General features: G+C 35.4%; 1 protein-coding gene across 2 annotated transcripts in view; it reads left to right on the forward strand.

Annotated features, from left to right (window-relative positions):
• Positions 1-19,657, forward strand: part of ALMS1 (ALMS1 centrosome and basal body associated protein) — a 227,426-nt gene that overhangs the window by 43,555 nt on the left and 164,214 nt on the right. For both annotated transcript variants that reach the window (XM_047854528.1, XM_047854529.1), the window contains one exon: positions 2,588-2,747. In XM_047854528.1, coding sequence (XP_047710484.1) covers positions 2,588-2,747 — 160 coding nt within the window. The remainder of the gene's footprint in view (positions 1-2,587; positions 2,748-19,657) is intronic.

A 19,657-nucleotide genomic window follows, 5' to 3' on the forward strand; every position in this document is an offset into this window, starting at 1 on the left:
AAAATACTGTTTTAGTATTCCTTATTTTGGCCATGTAACTAAATATTATTTAAGGTTTACTCTTTAGTTTTATTTTTGTTTTGTTGGTTTCCCCTCTTCCACCAAGGACCTGATTTCCTCTCAAGGTTTAAATGCTGTCCTCTGTGTGATGGTTATCACCTCTATTTTTAGACCCTAATATTTTTCCTGAGGTAGATCCATATGCGATCTTGCATGAAATTTTCTTGTGAACATTCTCATCACTTCAAACATAACTTGCCTATATCAAAATAACTCAAACTTTTTTCTGAAATCAGATTGACTTGTAGATTTTCTTCGTTCTTATAGAGGAGTTAGCATTTCTTGGTTTCTTCATCATCTTCGATTCTTCATTATTGATTAAAAACTGGGAGATAAACCAATATAGATTTTTTTCTTTCTGATTCCTCCCATTTTCAATTAGTAATGGAGATCTCCTAATCTCTTAAATAAATATTTCTCATCTTTCTCATTCTACACTTTATTTTGTATTACCTAGTCTAATATCTATATGATTTGAAGCTTTGATATAATGAATTTTTAAAAAATTTATTTACTTAAGTTTAATTCCAGTATAGTTAACATACAGTGTTATATCAGTTTCAGGTATATAATATTCTGTACATTAGCAATTCTATACATTACTCAGTGCTCATTGTGATAAGTGTACTGTTAATCCCCTTCACCTATTTTACCCATCCCCCTAACCCCCTCCCCTCTGGTATACATCAGTTTGTTCCCTTTAGTTAAGAGTTTGTTTCTTGGTTTGTCTCTTTTTTTCTTTGTTCATTTGTTTTGTTTCGTAAATTCCACGTGAGTGAAATCATATGATATTGGTCTTTCTCTGACTTATTTCACTTAGCATTATACCTTTTAGAGCTATCCATGTTGTTGCAAATGGCCAGATTTCATTTTTTTTTATGACTGAGCAATATTAATGAAATTTTAGTGTAGTCAAGAGTGGAATAGAAATTTTTTCTTCCTATATTTGGAAGCTCTATATTTGGAATAGAAAAACTGCTGTTCAGTACATATATGTGCCTGGGGACACACACACACATGCACACACACAGTCTCTATCATATATGTGATATGTATGTTAATAAGGTGTACTTCAAAAAGTCTCCTTTAAGAGTGGGGTAATTGAAAACTAAGAACTTTGTGCTATGTTTAGAGCAGAGTTTCTCTTACTATTGTCTTTTTTTTTTTTTAACTATATTCTTTGTTGTGGGGGGCTTTTCTGTATATTTTAGTATGCTGAGCAATATCCCTGGCTTCTGCTCACTAGATGCCAGTAGCACCCCCCTCCCCACGCCCAAAGTTATGACAGTGAAAAATGTCTCCAGGCCTTGCCAGATGTTCCTTGGTTGGGGAGAGGTGGGTGGGGGCAAAATCTCCCACAACTGAGAACCACTGGTCTAGAGAAATGTAGACCAGGGCAGAAGAAGTAGAATATTTTTACACCCTGCCAACTTCCTAAGACTGTGTTCATCATTATACAATGAAAAAACCTTGATAAAAGAGGATAGAACAAAATTTATGCTTATGTACATCTTTAGACTCTCCTGAGAGGGCGTCAAAAAGAGGGAATAATATTTTTAGGAAAATAAAGCTAAAAGTGGTAGATTATTTTTATTTATTTTTTTAATTTTTTTTTCAACGTTTTTTTATTTTTTTATTTTTGGGACAGAGAGAGACAGAGCATGAACGGGGGAGGGGCAGAGAGAGAGGGAGACACAGAATCGGAAACAGGCTCCAGGCTCTGAGCCATCAGCCCAGAGCCTGACGCGGGGCACGAACTCACGGACCGCGAGATCGTGACCTGGCTGAAGTCGGACGCTTAACCGACTGCGCCACCCAGGCGCCCCTAATAGTGATAGATTATTTTTATATGAGAGTGAACTTGATGGAAAATTGTGTATGTTTATATACTGACATCACCAATGATGGTTTCTAATTTCTAGTAAGGACTTGCTGGGATCTGATGAAACTTTGAGAACTTTTTCAGCATTTAACCTTTACTTCATTGTCAGTTTTGTTCACTGCTGCTTCTTCTACTTTATTTTTGCTTCATTATTACTTTTGTTTAAAGAAATTTGAGGACATATGTTTTTTGATATTTGATTGTAGACATAGTTCTTTGAGGTTTTAATTTTTTCTAAACATTTGTGGATTTCTGGAAAATATTCCTGTTTTCCTTCCTTTTCTCTTTCCTTTCACAATATATGTTTCCTTTAAAAAAATTTTTTTTGAGCTTGTCAAGAGGAATATACCAAAGTTCAAATTCTTCAGTGATCATATTATGATATGGAACAAACTTCGAGGCTTCCTATCTGTAATAATATTCTATGCAGACAGCCTTCCAGACCCTCAGAATAATTTGTAGAGCCTTCATAGAATTGACCAAACAGGATATGACTTGTATATGAATTCGGGAGGGTGGAGAATATGAACTTAAGGAACTGGCATAACTGTTTAGTATTCATTTTCATGAAAATTAGGTTTGTTTTTTTATCAGATGAAGTCTAAAATTAATGTTATTGTCTTAAAATTTTGTCTCTTTTTATAGGTAGATCATTCCAATACAGACATTAATCAGTCTTTTTCATCTGTATTGCCTCCATTTGTTCCTCATGAGCTAACCAGAGAGTTGGAGTATCACTATTCAGATCTCAGAATGTTGAGGGTATCTCCTGACACTGTGCAAAAGACTCTCAAACATTTAGCAGGTATGTAGAAGAGGAGATATTGGGTGTTCTTAAGGCTAGCTTGTTAAAAATATCATGCTATGGCTGATTTTTTAATTTTGAGCTCCTGCAATAATGTTAACTTTGAAATAGGTGTATTTAAATCCCCAGATCTTTTATTAGATGAACCATTTGATTTTTCATTGCAGTCTTTATGACAGTGTTTAGAACTGAATTACATGGAGGAGTCTGATATTAGAGTCAGTTTATTTCTGTATTCCTTTTTGTGACTTGAAGGGAAAAAAGAAACTAATTGAGCACAAGAGAAGAGTGGATCCAAATAAGTTTGTAGAGAGGAAACTGAGAAAACACTTTTGAGGTAGAAAGCAAGATTATTTGCTGAGGGAAGCAGGAAGTGGTAAAGAAGGGTTGGAGGTTTGAGGTGAGTAGCTTGGTGCAGGTTCAGAATTTACATTAAAGTGAATAGGGGTTGGAGCTGACCAAGGGCAAGCAAAAGAATTGGCAGATAGTTCTGAGAAGTCAGCTGAGGTGGGAGATGATTTTGTAAAGTTGTCAGCCTTAATAGAATCTCTGATCTTTGTTTGCTAAAGGACTGCAGAAGGTGAGTTATAGGATTGATCCCTGGTTGAGGGATTTATTGATTGGGTAGATGGGATAGATGGAAAGCAGTGGAAGGGAATCAGTAAGAGTTGATCACCTTGGTTTCAGCCTGCTTGGAGAGAGAGAGAAGAAAAACCACAAGAGTTATTGGAGAAAATAGAAGGTACAGTGATTTATTTATGAAGTTGAATAGATGAGGTGGATATATTTATGGAAAGAGCTAGAATAATAGGTAATTTTGGTCAGATTGAGGTGGTACATTTATTTATTTATTTATTTATTTATTTATTTATTTATTTATTTATTACATCCAAGTTAGCATATAGTCCAACAATGATTTCAGGAGTAGATTCCTTAATGCCCCTTACCCATTTAGCCCCCCCCCCCCCCACAACCCATCCAGTAATCCTCTGTTTGTTCTCCATGTTTAAGAGTCTCTTATGTTTTGTCCCCCCCCGCACCTGTTATTATGTTATTTTTGCTTCCCTTCCCTTATGTTCATCTGTTTTGTCTCTTAAAGTCCTCATATGAGTGAAGTCATATGATATTTGTCTTTCTCTAATTTTGCTCAGCATAATACCCTCTAGTTCCATCCATGTAGTTGCAAATGGCAAGATTTCATTCTTTTTGATTGCCGAGTAATACTCCATTGTGTGTGTGTGTGTACATATACCACATTTTCTTTATCCATTCATCCATCGATGGACATTTGGGCTCTTTCCATACTTTGGCTATTGTTGATAGTGCTGCTATAAACATGGGGGTCCATGTGTCCTTTTGAAACAGCACACCTATATTTTGTGGAAAAATGCCTAGTAGTGCAATTGCTGGGTCGTAGGGTAGTTCTATTTTTATTTAGTGTTTTGAGGAACCTCCATACTATTTTCCAGAGTGGCTGCACCGGCTTGCATTCCCACCAGCAGTGCAAAAGAGATCCTCTTTCTCCACATCCTCACCAACATCTGTTGTTGCCTGAGTTGTTAATGTTAGCTATTCTGACAAGTGTGAGGTGGTATCTCATTGTGGTTTTGATTTGTATTTCCCTCATGATGAGTGATGTTGAGCATTTTTTCATGTGTCAGTTGAAGACGTCTGGATGTCTTCTTTGGAGAAGTGTCTATTCATGTCTTTTGCTCATTTCTTCAGTGGATTATTTGTTTTTTGGGTGTTGAGTTTGATAAGTTCTTTATAGATTTTGGATACTAACCCTTTATCGGATATGTCATTTGCAAATATCTTCTCCCGTTCTGTCGGTTGCCTTTTAGTTTTGCTGATTGTTTCCTTCGCTGTGCAGAAGCTTTTTATTTTGATGAGGTCCCAGTAGTTCATTTTTGCTTCTGTTCCCCTTGCCTCCAGAGACATTCTACATTAGAGTAAGAATTTTGTTCCCCTTGTCTCCGGAGACATTTTACATTAGAGTATTGTAGAGTACACTCTACAATAGAGTAAGAAGTTGGATGCAGCCAAGATCAAAGAGGTTTTTGCCTGCTTTCTCCTCCAGGGTTTTGATGGCTTCCTGTCTGACATTGAGGTCTTTCATCCATTTTGAGTTTATTTTTGAGTATGGTGTAAGAAAGTGGTGCAGGTTCATTCTTCTGCATGTCACTGTCCAGTTTTCCCAGCACCACTTGCTGAAGAGACTGTCTTTATTCCATTGGATATTCTTTCCTGCTTTGTCAAAGATTAGTTGGCCATACGTTTTTGAGTCCATTTCTGGGTTTTCTATTCTGTTCCATTGATCTGAGTGTCTGTTTTTGTGCCATGAGGTGGTACATTTAAATGAGGATCAGTTTGAAGGGTGACTGGATCTGTTGCATGGCCCTGGGATTGGATAGTTGAAACTGAATAAAAATCACTAGGATAGAAAGTAGGTGTTTTTGAGGCTAGCTTTTTGAATTAGTTAGTTATGTTTAATTATTTTCTGGTTAATATGGGATTTGGTTATTAGGGAAAATCTGTGGACCTTGAAGTCTTCAAAAAATGAATGGGAGGGACTGGGAGTTGCAAGAAGAAAGTGATAGATGAAGGATGGTAGAGAAGTTGTGTGTAGCCTAAGCCTCAAAAAGAAGGTTTTCTTTTCTTTCTTTTTTTTTTAATTTGAGAAATATGGAAAATAATAGTAAAGAAATCATTGTGACAAGTAGTTAAATGCCACTTCCATCTCTCTTTGTTTCCAGAGTCATGGTGTATGGAAGAGGGCTGAAATGGCAGTAGTATTAACAAGGGGAAAATAAAGTTTCTTTTTTTTCTTTTTTTTTTTTCAAGACAGAAAGTTGGAGAGTGTTCTATGAAAAATTTGAGAAAGATTGTTTCAAAGAGCACAGAAGAAAAATTGGGAGGGGAGGAATAAATAGTGAGAGGAACCAAGATAAGAAAATAGAGCAGTAATAGAATGTGGGGACAGGAGACTGGCAATGTTGGCTTTTGTTTGGACCAGGGATTTTAGTGATGAGCATAGTTGAAATGACTGGCCTCAAATATCCTCTAATTTTATCAGCAATAATTGTGATGTTAGAACTATCTGAGTCCCAGATCATTTCTGTCCTGGTCTCAAACATGAGGACCACTATAGGATTTGAGAAGGGAATCATTTCTAAAAATGTTTTTTTGGGTTCTCTTTTACAGATTATAGCATGGTTTGGTAAAGCATTCTCAGGGTACCACCTCATTTTTGCCTTTATATCCTTTGAAATTGGCCTTAAGTTCTGTTAAGGACATTCTGTTCTGGGGTTGTTGTGTTTTTTTCTCCCCACTTTACATTTCAGTTTGGGAAGTTTCTATTGACCTACTGTTAAAAATCACTGATTCATTCCTTGGCATGTCCAGCCTACTGATGAGCCCATCAAAGGCATCCTTCATTTCTGTTATGCTGTTTTTGATTTCTGTCATTTTTTTTTTAAACAATTTTTAATAATTTTTTATGTTTACTTTTGAGAGAGAGAGGAAGACAGAGAATCTGAAGCAAGGTCTATCCTGTGAGAGCAAAGCTTGATGCGGGGCTTGAACCCACAAACTGTGAGATCGTGACCTGAGCTGAAGTCAGATGCTCAACCTGCCGAGGCACTCAGGCATCCCTGTCATGTCTTTTTCATTCTTTATTAGGGTTTCCATCTCTCTGCTTATATCACTCATCTCTTCTTGAATTTTGTCCACTTTTTCTATTAGAGCTTTAAGCATATTAGTTATAGTTATTTAAAATTCCTGGTCTCATAATTCCAAAATCTCTGCCATATCTGAGTCAGATTCTTTTGCTTGCTTAGTCTCTTCAGACTGTTTTTTGTCTTATAACATGCCTTGTAATTTTTTGTTAAACACTGTGCTTGAGGTATTAGGGAAAAGAACTAAGGTAAATAGGCCTTAGATGTGAAGCTTTAGTTTACTGACTAAAAGTTACGCAGTATTACTGTTTGTGGTAACTGTTGTCAGACAGTAAAATTTCCTCTGGTGTCTTTGTTTTTTGTCTCCTGTGTTGTCTTTTGGTTTCCTTTGACACTCCTTAAATAGAGTCTGAGCCTTGCTTCCATTCTATCATTTGTAATGTCTTGTTATTATAGAGGAGCCTTACTGATCTAGTGGTAGGCGTGGAGGGGAGAGGTTTCATTATAATAATCCTATGATTAGGTGTCAGTCTTTTAGTGAGCCTATATCCCTAGGCTATTACTTTTACAAGTGCTATTCTTAGCGTTTTTCCTCTCCTTAGGTGAAACAGGAAGGCTTGGGGGTGGGGTGGGGCTAGAGTTGGGTGTTTCCCTTCTAGGTTGGTTTAACTCAGGTAAAAAGTAGGCAGTCGGGCTCTGATAATATAGTTTCCCTTGAGATCCCTCTATTATGGAAAACAGAGGGCTCCAGGCTTTTTCTAAAATGGTTACTTTACCATTCCCTGTGCCAAGAGTATGAGGGTATTTTTGTCCCATCTTCATCTTGGGAACCTTGTGAGGCCCCTGGAAGTAAAGCTCATGAAAATATAGAGTCCTCCCTGGGCTTTGGAGTTTTGTTTTTTCGGTTTTGTTTGTTTGTTTGTTTTTTGTGTTTAATTGTTTGCTCTTCTTTTTGAGAGAGAGAGTGGGGGGAAAGGGGCATAGAGAGGGGGAGACTGAGGCCAAAGTGGGCTCTGCACTGACTGCAGAGAGCCTGATGTGGTGCTTAAACTCATGAACCATGAGATCATGATCTGAGCTGAAGTTGGACCTTAACCTAACCACCCAGACACCCTCCCCAAGGAGTTTTCTCTCTAAAGTGAGTTCATGCTTAGCCTCTAGCAGTTGGTTAATTGCAGTTTAATTTTTCCTGCCCATTTTTTATTCCAGTGCCTTCTGCTCCCTTAATATTAATCCCTCTCTGATTCTTTTTATTTGTCTCTCTGGTTTTCAGAACAGTTGTTTATCCTGTGAACTCAGTTCTCTGATGGATTTAAGAGTTTTGATTTTCAGTTTGTTCAGCTCTTTTCTGGTGCAGATGTGAGTGACTTCTAAGCTCTTTATGTGTTGGACAAGAAAATTCTCTTTTTTAAAAACTATTAAAATATATAATAAGAGCAACTAAGCTAGAGCTTTGGAAGGAGAAATGATATATTTAGAATGGAAATTGAAACCATCTGTCATTAGCTTTTTTTAAAAACAGCTTTTTTGAGATGTAATTCATATGCAATACATTTCACCCATTTAAGGTATCCAGTTCACTATGTTGTGCAAACATCACTACAGTCTAATTTTATTTTTATTTATTTTTTAAAGTTTTTATTTAAATTCCAGTTTGTTAACATACAGTGTATTGTTAGTTTCAGGTGCACAATATAGTGATTCAACACTGCATATATCATCCTGTGCTCATCACAAGTGCCCTGCTTGATCCCTTTCATCTCCCTACCTCATCTCTGGTAACCATCCTCACTACACTCTAATTTTAAAATATTTTTATACTCTAGGTACCCTGTACCTGTTTGTACTTACTCCCCATTCCACACCTCCCTCAGCCTTAGGCAATCTAGGCAACCACTAATTTACTGTGTCCATAAATTTGTCTATTCTGGACATTTTCATATAAATTAAATCATACAGCATGTGATCTTTTGTGAGAAACTTCTTTTGAGTATGTTTTCAAGATGTATCCATTTAATAGTATGTATCGATACTCCTTTTTTATTAAGTAATTGATTACACAATTATATAGATAATGTCACATTTTGTTCACCCATTTATCAGTCGATGGGCATTTGGGTCTTTTTCCATTTTTGGCTGCTGTGAACAATACAGCTGTGAACATTCATGTACACGTTTTTGTGTATATGTATATTTTCCTTTCTCTTTGATATATATCTAGGAGTGGAATTACAGGTTTTATAGTAACAGTGTTTTAACATTTCAAAGAACTGCTGAACTGTTTTCCAAAATGTGCAACATACTACTTTGCCATTAGCATTATGAGGGTTCCAATTTCTCCACATCTTCAACAACACTTGTTATTTTCTGTCTTTTTGATTATAGCCATTCTGGTGGATATGAAGTGGTATCTTACTGTGATTTTGATTTACCTTTGCCTAGTTGTTAATGATATTGAGCATTTTTTTCTTGTGTTTATTACCCATTTGTATATCTTTGGAGAAGTGTCTATTCAGATACTTACTTTTTAACTGGGTTATTTATTTTTTTTAAATATGAAGTTGTAAGAGTTCTTTAATGGATTCTGGGTACAAGTCCTTTATCAGATATGTTATTTGCAAAAGTTTCCTCCGACTCTGGGATGTCTGTTCACTTACTTGATGGTATTAATCACAGCATATAGTTTTGAATTTTGATGAAGTCCACTTTATTGGGTTTTTTTTCCTTTTAAAAAATTAATACTTTTAGTAGTGGTAAAATACACATAATATAAAATTTGCCATCTTAACCACTTTTAAGAATATAGTGCAATGGTGTTAAATATTCACATTGTATAAATATTACTGTCATCCATCCACAAAACTTGTAAAACTGAAACTGTTAGTATTAAACAGCAGTTCCCCATTTCCCCCACTGGTAGTCAACTATCATTCTACTTTTTGTTTCTCAATTTGACTACTCTAGATACCTCATATAAGTGGACTCATACAGTATTTGTCTTTTTGTGACTGGCTTATTTTACTTAGAATAATGTTTTGAAAGTTCATCCATATTGTAGTAGAGTCAGATTGTGTTGAATGTGTAGATCTGGTTTGGGAGTATTGCCATCATAATAATATTAAATTTTTTGGTCTGTGAACATAGGTGGTCTTTCCTTTATTTGGGACTATGCCATCTTATATTAAATACTTTGACCTATAAATATGGGACATCTTTCTGGGATTTAGGTTTTCTTCATTTCTTTCAACAATATTTGTAGTTTCCAGGGTACAAGTCTTGTACTTCTTTGTTAAATTAACTCTGTATTTTAATCTTTTTGTTGTTATTGAAAAATTGTTTTCTTAATTTCACTTTGGGAATATTCCTTGCTAGTGTTGAATTTTCTATGTTAATTTTATAGCTGCAATCTTGCTGGACTATTTGTTTATTATATTTAATTTTTTTGTGTGTGGATTTCTTTATATACAAGACCATGTCATCTGCAAATGTAGTCTTCTTTCTTTCCATGTGTGCCTTTTATATATTTCATTTCCCAATTGCTCTGAACCTTCAGTACAATGTTGCATTGAAGTGGCAAGAACAGACATCATTTGTCCTGGTCTTTGTGAAGAGGTATGAAGTCTTTTATCATTAAGTATGATGTTAGCTGTGGGATTTCTGTAGATGCTCTTTATCAGGTTGAGGAAGTTCCCTTTTATTTGAAGTTTTTAGAGCATATTTACCATGTTAAAGGTGTTAGATTTTGTCAAATGCTTTTTCTGCTTCTTTTATGATGATCATATGGTTTTTGCCCTATATTCTAATAATAAGGTGCATCGGTAATTAATTTTCATATGTTGAACCAACCTTGCATTCTTGGTTATATGTGCCATTTGGTTATGGCATACAATTCTTTTTACGTATTTTTTGATTTGTTTTGTTAGTAATTTTTTTGAGGACTTTTGTGTTTATATTCATAGAGGTATTGGCGTATAGATTTTTTGTGATTTTTGTTGTTAATTGGGTTTTGATACAAGGGTAATACTACTGTCACAAGTTGAGATGAGAAGCATTGTCTCCTCTAGTTTTTGGAAGAGTTTGTAAAGGGTTGGTATTAGTTTTTATTAGATGAAACTCAACTGTAAAGCTGCCTGGCCTAGTCACTCCTTTTTATTTTGTTAAATTGGTAGTAATATCCCTTCTTTCATTCCTGATTTTGATAATTTGAGATTTCTTTTTCTTTCTCTTTTTTTGGTGAGTCTAGCTAAATTTTGTCAATTATGTTCATCTTTTCAAGGAAATAAACTTTTGTTCCTCTACTTTTTCTGATCTGTTTTTCTCTATTTTTAAATCTCTGCTTCAGGGACGCCTGGGTGGCTCAGTTGGTTAAGTGACCGACTTCAGCTCAGGTCATGATCACACAGCTCGTGGGTTTGAGCCTGCGTTGGTCCCTGTGCTGACAGCTCAGAGTCTGGAGCCTGCTTCGGATGCCATGCCTCCCTCTCTCTGCCCCCCCCCCCCCCTCAAAAATAAATTAAAAAAAAAAATTAAACCTCTGTTTCATTTATTTCCTTTTTGCCTTTATTTTTTCCTTCCTTTCACACTTCAGTTTTAGTTTGGGCTCTTTACTGTTTCTTAAGATAGAAGAATAGGTTATTGATTTGAGATCTTTCTTTTTTTTAATTTTATTTTTTATTTTTAAAAATTTACATCCAAATTAGTTAGCATATAGTGCAACAATGATTTCAGGAGTAGATTCCTTGATGCCCCTTACCCATTTATCCCATCCCCCCTCCCACAACCCCTCCAGTAACCCTCAGTTTGTTCTCCATATTTATGAGTCTCTTCTCTTTTGTCCTCCTCCCTGTTTTTATATTATTTTTGTTTCCCTTCCCTTATGTTCATCTGTTTTGTCTCTTAAAGTCCTCAGTGAGTAAAGTCATATGATATTTGTCTTTCTCTCATTTCGCTCAGCATAATACCCTCTAGTTCCATCCATGTAGCTGCAAATGGCAAGATTTCATTCTTTTTGATTGCCGAGTAATACTCCATTGTGTGTGTGTGTGTGTGTGTGTGTGTGTGTGTGTGTGTATACACACACCACATTTTCTTTATCCATTCATCCATCGATGGACATTTGGGCTCTTTCCATACTTTGGCTATTGTTGATAGTGCTGCTATAAACATGGGGGTGCATGTGTCCCTTTGAAACAGCACACCTGTATTTCGTGGAAAAATGCCTAGTAGTGCAATTGCTGGGTCATAGGGTAGTTCTATTTTTAGTGTTTTGAGGAACCTCCATACTATTTTCCAGAGTGGCTGCACCGGCTTGCATTCCCACCAGCAGTGCAAAAGAGACCCTCTTTCTCCACATCCTCACCAACATCTGTTGTTGCCTGAGTTGTTAATGTTAGCCATTCTGGCAGGTGTGATGTGGTATCTCATTGTGGTTTTGATTTGTATTTCCCTGGTGATGAGTGATGTTAAGCATTTTTTCATGTGTCAGTTGAAGACGTCTGGATGTCTCGTTTGGAGAAGTGTCTATTCATGTCTTTTGCTCATTTCTTCAGTGGATTATTTGTTTTTTGGGTGTTGAGTTTGTAAGTTCTTTGGATACTAACCCTTTATCGGATATGTCATTTGCAAATATCTTTTCCCATTCTGTCGGTTGCCTTTTAGTTTTGCTGATTGTTTCCTTCGCTGTGCAGAAGCTTTTTATTTATTTATTTTTTTAATTTTTTTTTTTTTTAACGTTTATTTATTTTTGAGACAGAGAGAGACAGAGCATGAACGGGGGAGGGTCAGAGAGAGAGGGAGACACAGAATCCGAAACAGGCTCCAGGCTCTGGGCTGTCAGCACAGAGCCTGACGCGGGGCTCGAACTCACGGACCGCGAGATCGTGACCTGAGCCGAAGTCGGCCGCTTAACCAACTGAGCCACCCAGGCGCCCCAGAAGCTTTTTATTTTGATGAGGTCCCAGTAGTTCACTTTTGCTTTTGTTCCCCTTGCCTCCGGAGACGTATTGAGTAAGAAGTTGGATGCAGCCAAGATCAAAGAGGTTTTTGCCTGCTTTCTCCTCGAGGGTTTTGATGGCTTCCTGTCTGACATTGAGGTCTTTCATCCGTTTTGAGTTTATTTTTGTGTATGATGTTAGAAAGTGGTGCAGGTTCATTTTTCTCCATCTCACTGTCCAGTTTTCCCAGCACCACTTGCTGAAGAGACTGTCTTTATTCCATTGGATATTCTTTCCTGCTTTGTCAAAGATTAGTTGGCCATACGTTTGTGAGTCCATTTCTGGGTTCTCTATTCTGTTCCATTGATCTGAGTGTCTGTTCTTGTGCCAGTACCATACTGTCTTGATGATTACAGCTTTGTAGGATGGCTTGAAGTCCAGGATTGTGATGCCACCTGCTTTGGTTTTCTTTCTCAAGATTGCTTTGGCTATTCGGGGTCTTTTCTGGTTCCATACAAATTTTAGGATTATTTCTTCTAGCACTGTGAAGAATGCTGGTGTTACTTTGATAGGGATTGCATTGAATATGTAGATTGCTTTGGGTGGTATCGACATTTTAACAATATTCTTCCTATCCAGGAGCATGGATTGAGATCTTTCTTTTTGATATAGGTGTTCACACTGATAAATTTCTAAGCACAACTTTAGCAATCTACTCATAGTTTTGGTTTGTTGTGTTTTTGTTTTAATTCATCTAAAATATGTTTAATTTCTATTGCAATATGTTTTCATTGACCCCTTGGTTATTTCGGAATATCTCATTTCATTTCCATATATTTGTAAATTTCCTTTTGTTATTAATGTCTCATTTGATTCTATTTATGGTGGAGAACACATGTTTTACATGATTTCAGTTCATTTAAATTTTATTGAGGCTTGTTTTTATGTTTTGGTGTATAGGTTATTCTGTAGAATGTATGGTTACTCTTGAGAAGGATGTGCATTCTTCTATTGTTAGGTGGTATGTTCTATACATGTCTCTTAGTTCCAGGAGTTTATAGTGTTCAAGTCTTCTGTATCCTTGTTGATCTTCTGCCTAGTTGTTTTCTCCATTTTCAAAAGTAGGATATTGAAGTCTCTATTCTTATTTGTCTGTTTTACCATTTTTTTCTGTCATATTTGCTTTATATATTTGAGACTATGATATTAAGTGCATTTATGTTTATAATTGTTATACATTCCTTATGAATTGACTTTTTGTTGTTATAAATGGTCTTTCTTTAATTTTTGTAACATTTTTTGTTTTAAGGTCTATTTTGTCTTAGGTCAGTATAGGCATTTCAGTTCTTACACTTGCTGCTTGTACAGTAGGTGTTTTTCATCTCTTCAGTACATTTGGATTTTTGGGTCTAAAGTCTATCTCTTGTAAACAGCTTGTAGTTGGATCGTGTGTGTGTGTGTGTGTGTGTGTGTGTGTGTGTGTGTGTGTGTGTGTTTAAATCTAGATCTGACAATTTTTGCCTTTTGATGTGATTGTTTAATCAATTTACATTCAGTGTCATGGATTAAGATTAGATGTGCATTTGTTGGGTTTACTTTTTGTTTTCCATGTTTCATGTCTTTTTGTTGTTCTTTTCCACCTTTACTGCTTTTTATTACATTTAGTGAATATTTTCTAGTGTGACATGTAAATTTCTTTAATGATTTTCTAGCTAATTTTTAAATTTATGTTCTAGTGGTTGCTCTAGGGCTTATAAAATTTATCTTAGAATATATACCTGATTTCTACTAACTTAACTGTAGTGTGATACAGAGACATTACTCTCGTATAGCTCTGTTCCCTCTTTTCCCTCTGCTATAATTGCTATACATATTACATCTATATGTGTTACAAACACAAGAATACATTGTTATATTGTTATACCTATTTACATAATTTTATGTATTTTTAACAAGCTTAGAGAAGGGGAGCAAGTATTTATAGAGCTTATTAATTAATTTTCTAATTTACCATTTTTATTCTCTTTATTTGTTCCTGTGGATTTGTTATCATCCAAACAAAGGAAAGTGTCCTTTCCTTACTCCACTCCAGCTTTGCTCCCACCTGCCTCCTTTTGATGTTGTCAGATATGTTACATTTCAATATATTACAGCCCCAATGCTAGAGTTATATGCATAGTGCTTTGTGTAAAATTGCTTTTAAAATCAGCTAAGAAAAGAAGGGAAAAGAAATACGCAAATATGTTTTCTTTTTGAAATGACCTATATAATTATCTTTACTAGCATTGTTTTTGTTTTGTAAATTTAATTTACTGTCTGGTGTCAATTGGTTTCAGCCTGAAGAATTCCTTTAGTATTTCTTGTATGATGGTTTCTATCGACAGATTCTCTCAGTTTTTGTGTAACTGAAATTTTTTAATAAATTTAAATCCAAGTTAGTTAACATATAGTGTAGTATTTGTTTAGGAATAGAATTTAGTGGTTCATCATTTAAATACAACAACCCAATGCTCATCCCAGCAAGTACCCTCCTTAATGCCCATCACCCATTTAGCCCATCTCCCACCCAACACCCCACCAGCAACCCTTTGTTTTCTGTATTTAAGAGTCTCTTCTGGTTTGTCTCCCTCTCTGTTTTTAATTTACTTTATTTTCCCTTCCCTTCCCCTATGTTCATCTGTTTTGTTTCTTAAATTCCACATATGAGTGGAATATATTTGTCTTTCTCTGACTGACTTATTTAGCTTCGCATAATACACTCCAGTTCCGTCCATGTTGTTGCAGATGGTTGGATTTCATTCTTTTTGATCGCTGCGTAATATTCCATTGTGTATATATACCACATCTTTTTTATCTATTCATCAGTTGATGGACATTTGGGCTCTTACTGTACTTTGGCTATTGCCAATAGTGCTGCTATAAACATTGGGGTGCATGTGCCCCAATGTTTGAATCAGCATTTCAATGAATTCAATTCAGCCCCTTTGAATCAGCATTTTTGTATCCTTTGGATAAATCTAGTAGTGTAATTTCTGGGTTGTATGGTAGTTCTATTTTAATTTTTTGAGAAATCTCCATACTGTTTTCCAGAGTGGTTGCACCAGTTTGCATTACCACCAGCAGTGCAAAAGGGTTCCTCTTTCTCCACATCCTCGTGAACATCTGTTGTTGCCTGAGTTGTTACTTTTAGCCATTTTGAGGTGTGAGGTGGTTTCTCATTGTGTTTTGATTTGTATTTGCCTGATGATGGGTGATGTTGAGCATTTTTTCATGTGTCTATTAGCCATCTGGATGTTTTCTTTGGAAAAGTGTGTGTTCATGCCTTTTGCCCAGTTCTTCACTGGATTATTTGCTTTTTTGGGTGTTGAGTTTAAGTTCTTTATAAATTTTGTGCAGTGTTTTATTTCATCCTTTTGAAAGGTAGTTTCCTGGGTTTAGAATCCTTGGTTGACGGTCTTTTTGTTTTTAGTACTCTGAATATGCCTTCAGTGTTCCGGCCTTTGTTGTTTCTGATGAGAAGTCAACTCTTAATTTTATTAGCATTCCCCTGTATGTGATTTGTTTTCTCTTGCTACTTTCAAGATATTCAGTCTTTCAACATTTTGATTATGTATTGGTGTGGATCTCTGTGTTTATTGTACATTGAGTTGATTGAGCTTCTCAGACGTGTAGATCTTTTCTCTTCTTTCATCAATGTCTTGTAGTTTGTAATGCATAGATCTTTCACCTCCCTGGTTAAATTTATTTCTAAGTAAATTTTTTTAAATGTAATTATAAATGGAAATGCGTTCTTAATTTCTCTAATAGTTCTTTGTTAATGTATAAAAACATAACCAATTTTGTATGTTAATTTTGTAACCTGCAACTTTACTGAATATATTAGTTTTAACAGTTTATTGATGAAGTCTTTAGGAGTTTCCATATGTAATAGCATGCCATCTACAAATAGAGACAGTTTTACTTCTTCCTTTCCTATTTGGATGCCTGTTTTTCTCTTCCGTTTTATTGCCTAATTGCTCTGGCTAGGGTTTCCAATACTATGTTGAATAAAAGTGGTGAGGGTGGGAACCCTTATCTTGTCTTGATCTTAGAGGAAAAGCTTTCAGCTTTTCACTGTTGAGTATGCTGTTAGCTGTGGGCTTATTGTATGTGGCCTTTATAATGTTGAGGTATATTCTGTCTACACCTTCCTTATTGAGAATTTTTATCATGAATGGGTGTTGAATTTTGTCAGTTGCTTTTTATATCTATTGAGCTGGTTACATGATTTTTATCCTTCATTTTGTTAATATTGGTGTAGCATGTTGATTGATTTGCAGATTTTGAGCCATCCTTGCATTCCTGGAATAAATTCTACTTGATCTTGCCTATGATTCTTTTAATGTATTATTGAATATCGTCAGCTAATATTTTGTTGAGGATTTTTGCATCTGTGTTCATTAGGGATATTGGCTTGTAATTTTACTTTTTTGTAATTTCCTTATCTGGTTTTGGCATCAGAGTAATGCTGGCTTTCTAGAAGATGTTTGGAAAGGTTCCCTTTTATGTTTTGGAGGAGTTAGAGAAAGATTGGTATTGATTGTTTGAATGTTCAGTAGAATTCACCAGTGAAGCCATCTGGTTCTGGCCTTTTTTCTGGTGTGACACTTTTGCAGTCAAAGCTCTACACCTGAGCTATACCCCCAGTTTGGACACTTTTGATTACTGATTCAATCTCTTACTAGTAATTAGTCTGTTCAGATTTCCTCCTTTGTCATGATTCAGTCTTGGTAGGTTATATGTTTCTTCTTGGTTGTCAGATTTGTTGGTGTAAAAGTGTAGAAAGTCATTTATGATTTTTTGCATTTCTGTGGTATAAGTTGTAATATTTCATTTTTCATTTTTTATTTTATTTATTTGTGTCCTCTCTGGTTTGTGGAGTGATGGTGGTGTCAGTTTGTTTGTCAATTTGTTAATCTTTTAAAATAACCAGATCTTAGTTTCATTGATTTTTGGGCTTTGTTCTTTTTCTGGTTCCTTAAGATGTAAAGTTAAATTGTTTATTTGATGAGGTTTTCTTGTTTCTTGCTGTAGGCATTTATCACTATAACTATTTACTATTAACTTAAATTTTTTTTTTTAAGTGTTTTATTTATTCTTGAGAGATAGAGAGCATGAGCGGGGGAGAAGCAGAGCAAGAGAGGGACTGAGAATCTGAAGCAGGCTCTAAGCTGTCAGCACAGAGCCCCAGGTGGGGCTCAAACTCACAAGCCATGAGATCATGACCTGAGCTGAAGTTGGATGCTCAACCAACTGAGCCACCCAGGCGCCCCTTAACTTCCCTCTTAGAATGCTGCAACTGCATCCCATAAGTTTTGGTGTATTGTATTTCCATTTTCATTTGTTTCAATGTTTTTGGTTTCCATTTTGATTTCTTCTGTGAGCCATTGGTTGTTCATTTCATTAATCTGTTTGCTTTGTTAATTTCTGAGTCTTTTTTCACAAAACTTTCCCATAATTCATATTCCTTTTCAAGTTACTATACATATTACATCTTCCCTTCTCTTTTAGTTTTCTTGAAGAGTTAATACTTGATACTGTACTTCCGTACCTTATAATTTACTTCTCAACCCATTTAATTTTCTATTTAGCTTCTTTTTTGAAGCTTACCATTGGGTTTAGAACAGCAGTCAGCTTAGTGAAAAGAATTCAGAATTTGGAGTTAGAATTAAAAAGTTAAAGTGCCTGTTTTTGTTACTTACTCACTGTAGAACTCTGAAGAAGTTATTTATCTACCACTCAAAATGTCTGAGGACTGAAAATATTGGACATCACTGGGGAGCTTGTTACAAATGTAAAACTTCAGATCCCACCCTATACCTATTGATCAGATTCTGCAAGTTTACAAGATCTCCATATTGAGAAGCAGTCTTATATCTTCATCTTTGAAACTTAATTTCTTTATATGTAAAGTGCAGATGGTCCCCCACTTAGGATGCTTTGACGTAGGATTTTTCATCTTTATGATATGCATTCAGTAGAAAACATACTCCAAATAATGAATTTTGATCTTTTCTTAGGCTAGCCATATGTGATATGATATTCTTTTGTAATGTTGGGCAGTAGCAGTGAGCCACAGCTCCCAGTCAGCTATGTGATATAAGGGTAAAAAACTGATAATGCTTACAACCATTTTGGACCCATAAAACCATTCAGTTTTTCACTTTTAGTACAGTATTCAGTAAATTACACACCTATTATAAAATAGGTTTTGTGTTAGGTAATTTTGCCCAATTTTATGCCAATGTAAATGTTCTGAGCATGTTTAACTTAGGCTAGGCTAAGCTGTGATGTTTGGTAGATTAGATTATTGTATGTATTTTTGACTTGTTTTCAGTTTCTGATGGGCTTATTGGGATGTAATCCCATTGTAAGGTGAAGAAGATCTGTGTAGATAATACTTGTTGTATATATCAACCATCTTGCCATCATCCAACATACCCTATGTTTTACCATTTATTGTTTGTTTCCTACTGTTAGAATGTAAGTTTTGTGAAGCAGAATTAGAGTGTAAGCTTTGTCTATTTGTTTATTGCCCTATTTCCTGTATCTAGAACAGTGATAGGCACAAAGTAAACATTAATTTTTTTGAATGAACAAATAAATAAATACATTTGTTGTCAAATCTTGTTATTTCTATTGCAGTCATTTACTTTCTACTGCAGTTTAGAATTAGAATTACTGTACAAATGTAGAAATTATTGTTGTTGCAGAGAGTTCTGTTAGATAGTGCCACTTACACTTTTGCATTCCCTTTCCAACCATCTTGCATCTGTATTTCTGCAGTACAGTTCTGATCCAATCTATCAACAGTTCCCCATGTTATCTAGAATTAAGTTCAAAATCCTTAGTGTAATTTTTAGATACTTTATAGTTTCATATAGTTAAAAAATATTTATCTTTTTCAGGGTACATTTATTGGAAGAATCATTTAAACCCACTGCATGTATAGCATCCATCTGGGCCCTCCTAGGACTTGAGGGAAAGGGGAAACCCATGAAAATAGGTTGATGATCCTTTGCTATGCCATGGAATAAAGTATTTTGTCTCTGAGGAGTATCATGTCTTTTGCTGGCATATATGACTAAATAACAGGCTAATTTACTAGCTTATAATTTAGGGTGAGATTAAGGCCTAGACTGGATAGCATTTTCCTATCACATTAAAAATTCTTGAAAAATCCAAATTTTAAGATCCACATAATATCGTATAAAATGGATATGCTGCTATTTTTCTTAATGTTTATTTATTTTTGAGAGAG

This window comes from Prionailurus viverrinus, chromosome A3 (assembly GCF_022837055.1).
Source record: "Prionailurus viverrinus isolate Anna chromosome A3, UM_Priviv_1.0, whole genome shotgun sequence".
In the NCBI taxonomy this organism is placed as follows: domain Eukaryota; kingdom Metazoa; phylum Chordata; class Mammalia; order Carnivora; family Felidae; genus Prionailurus; species Prionailurus viverrinus.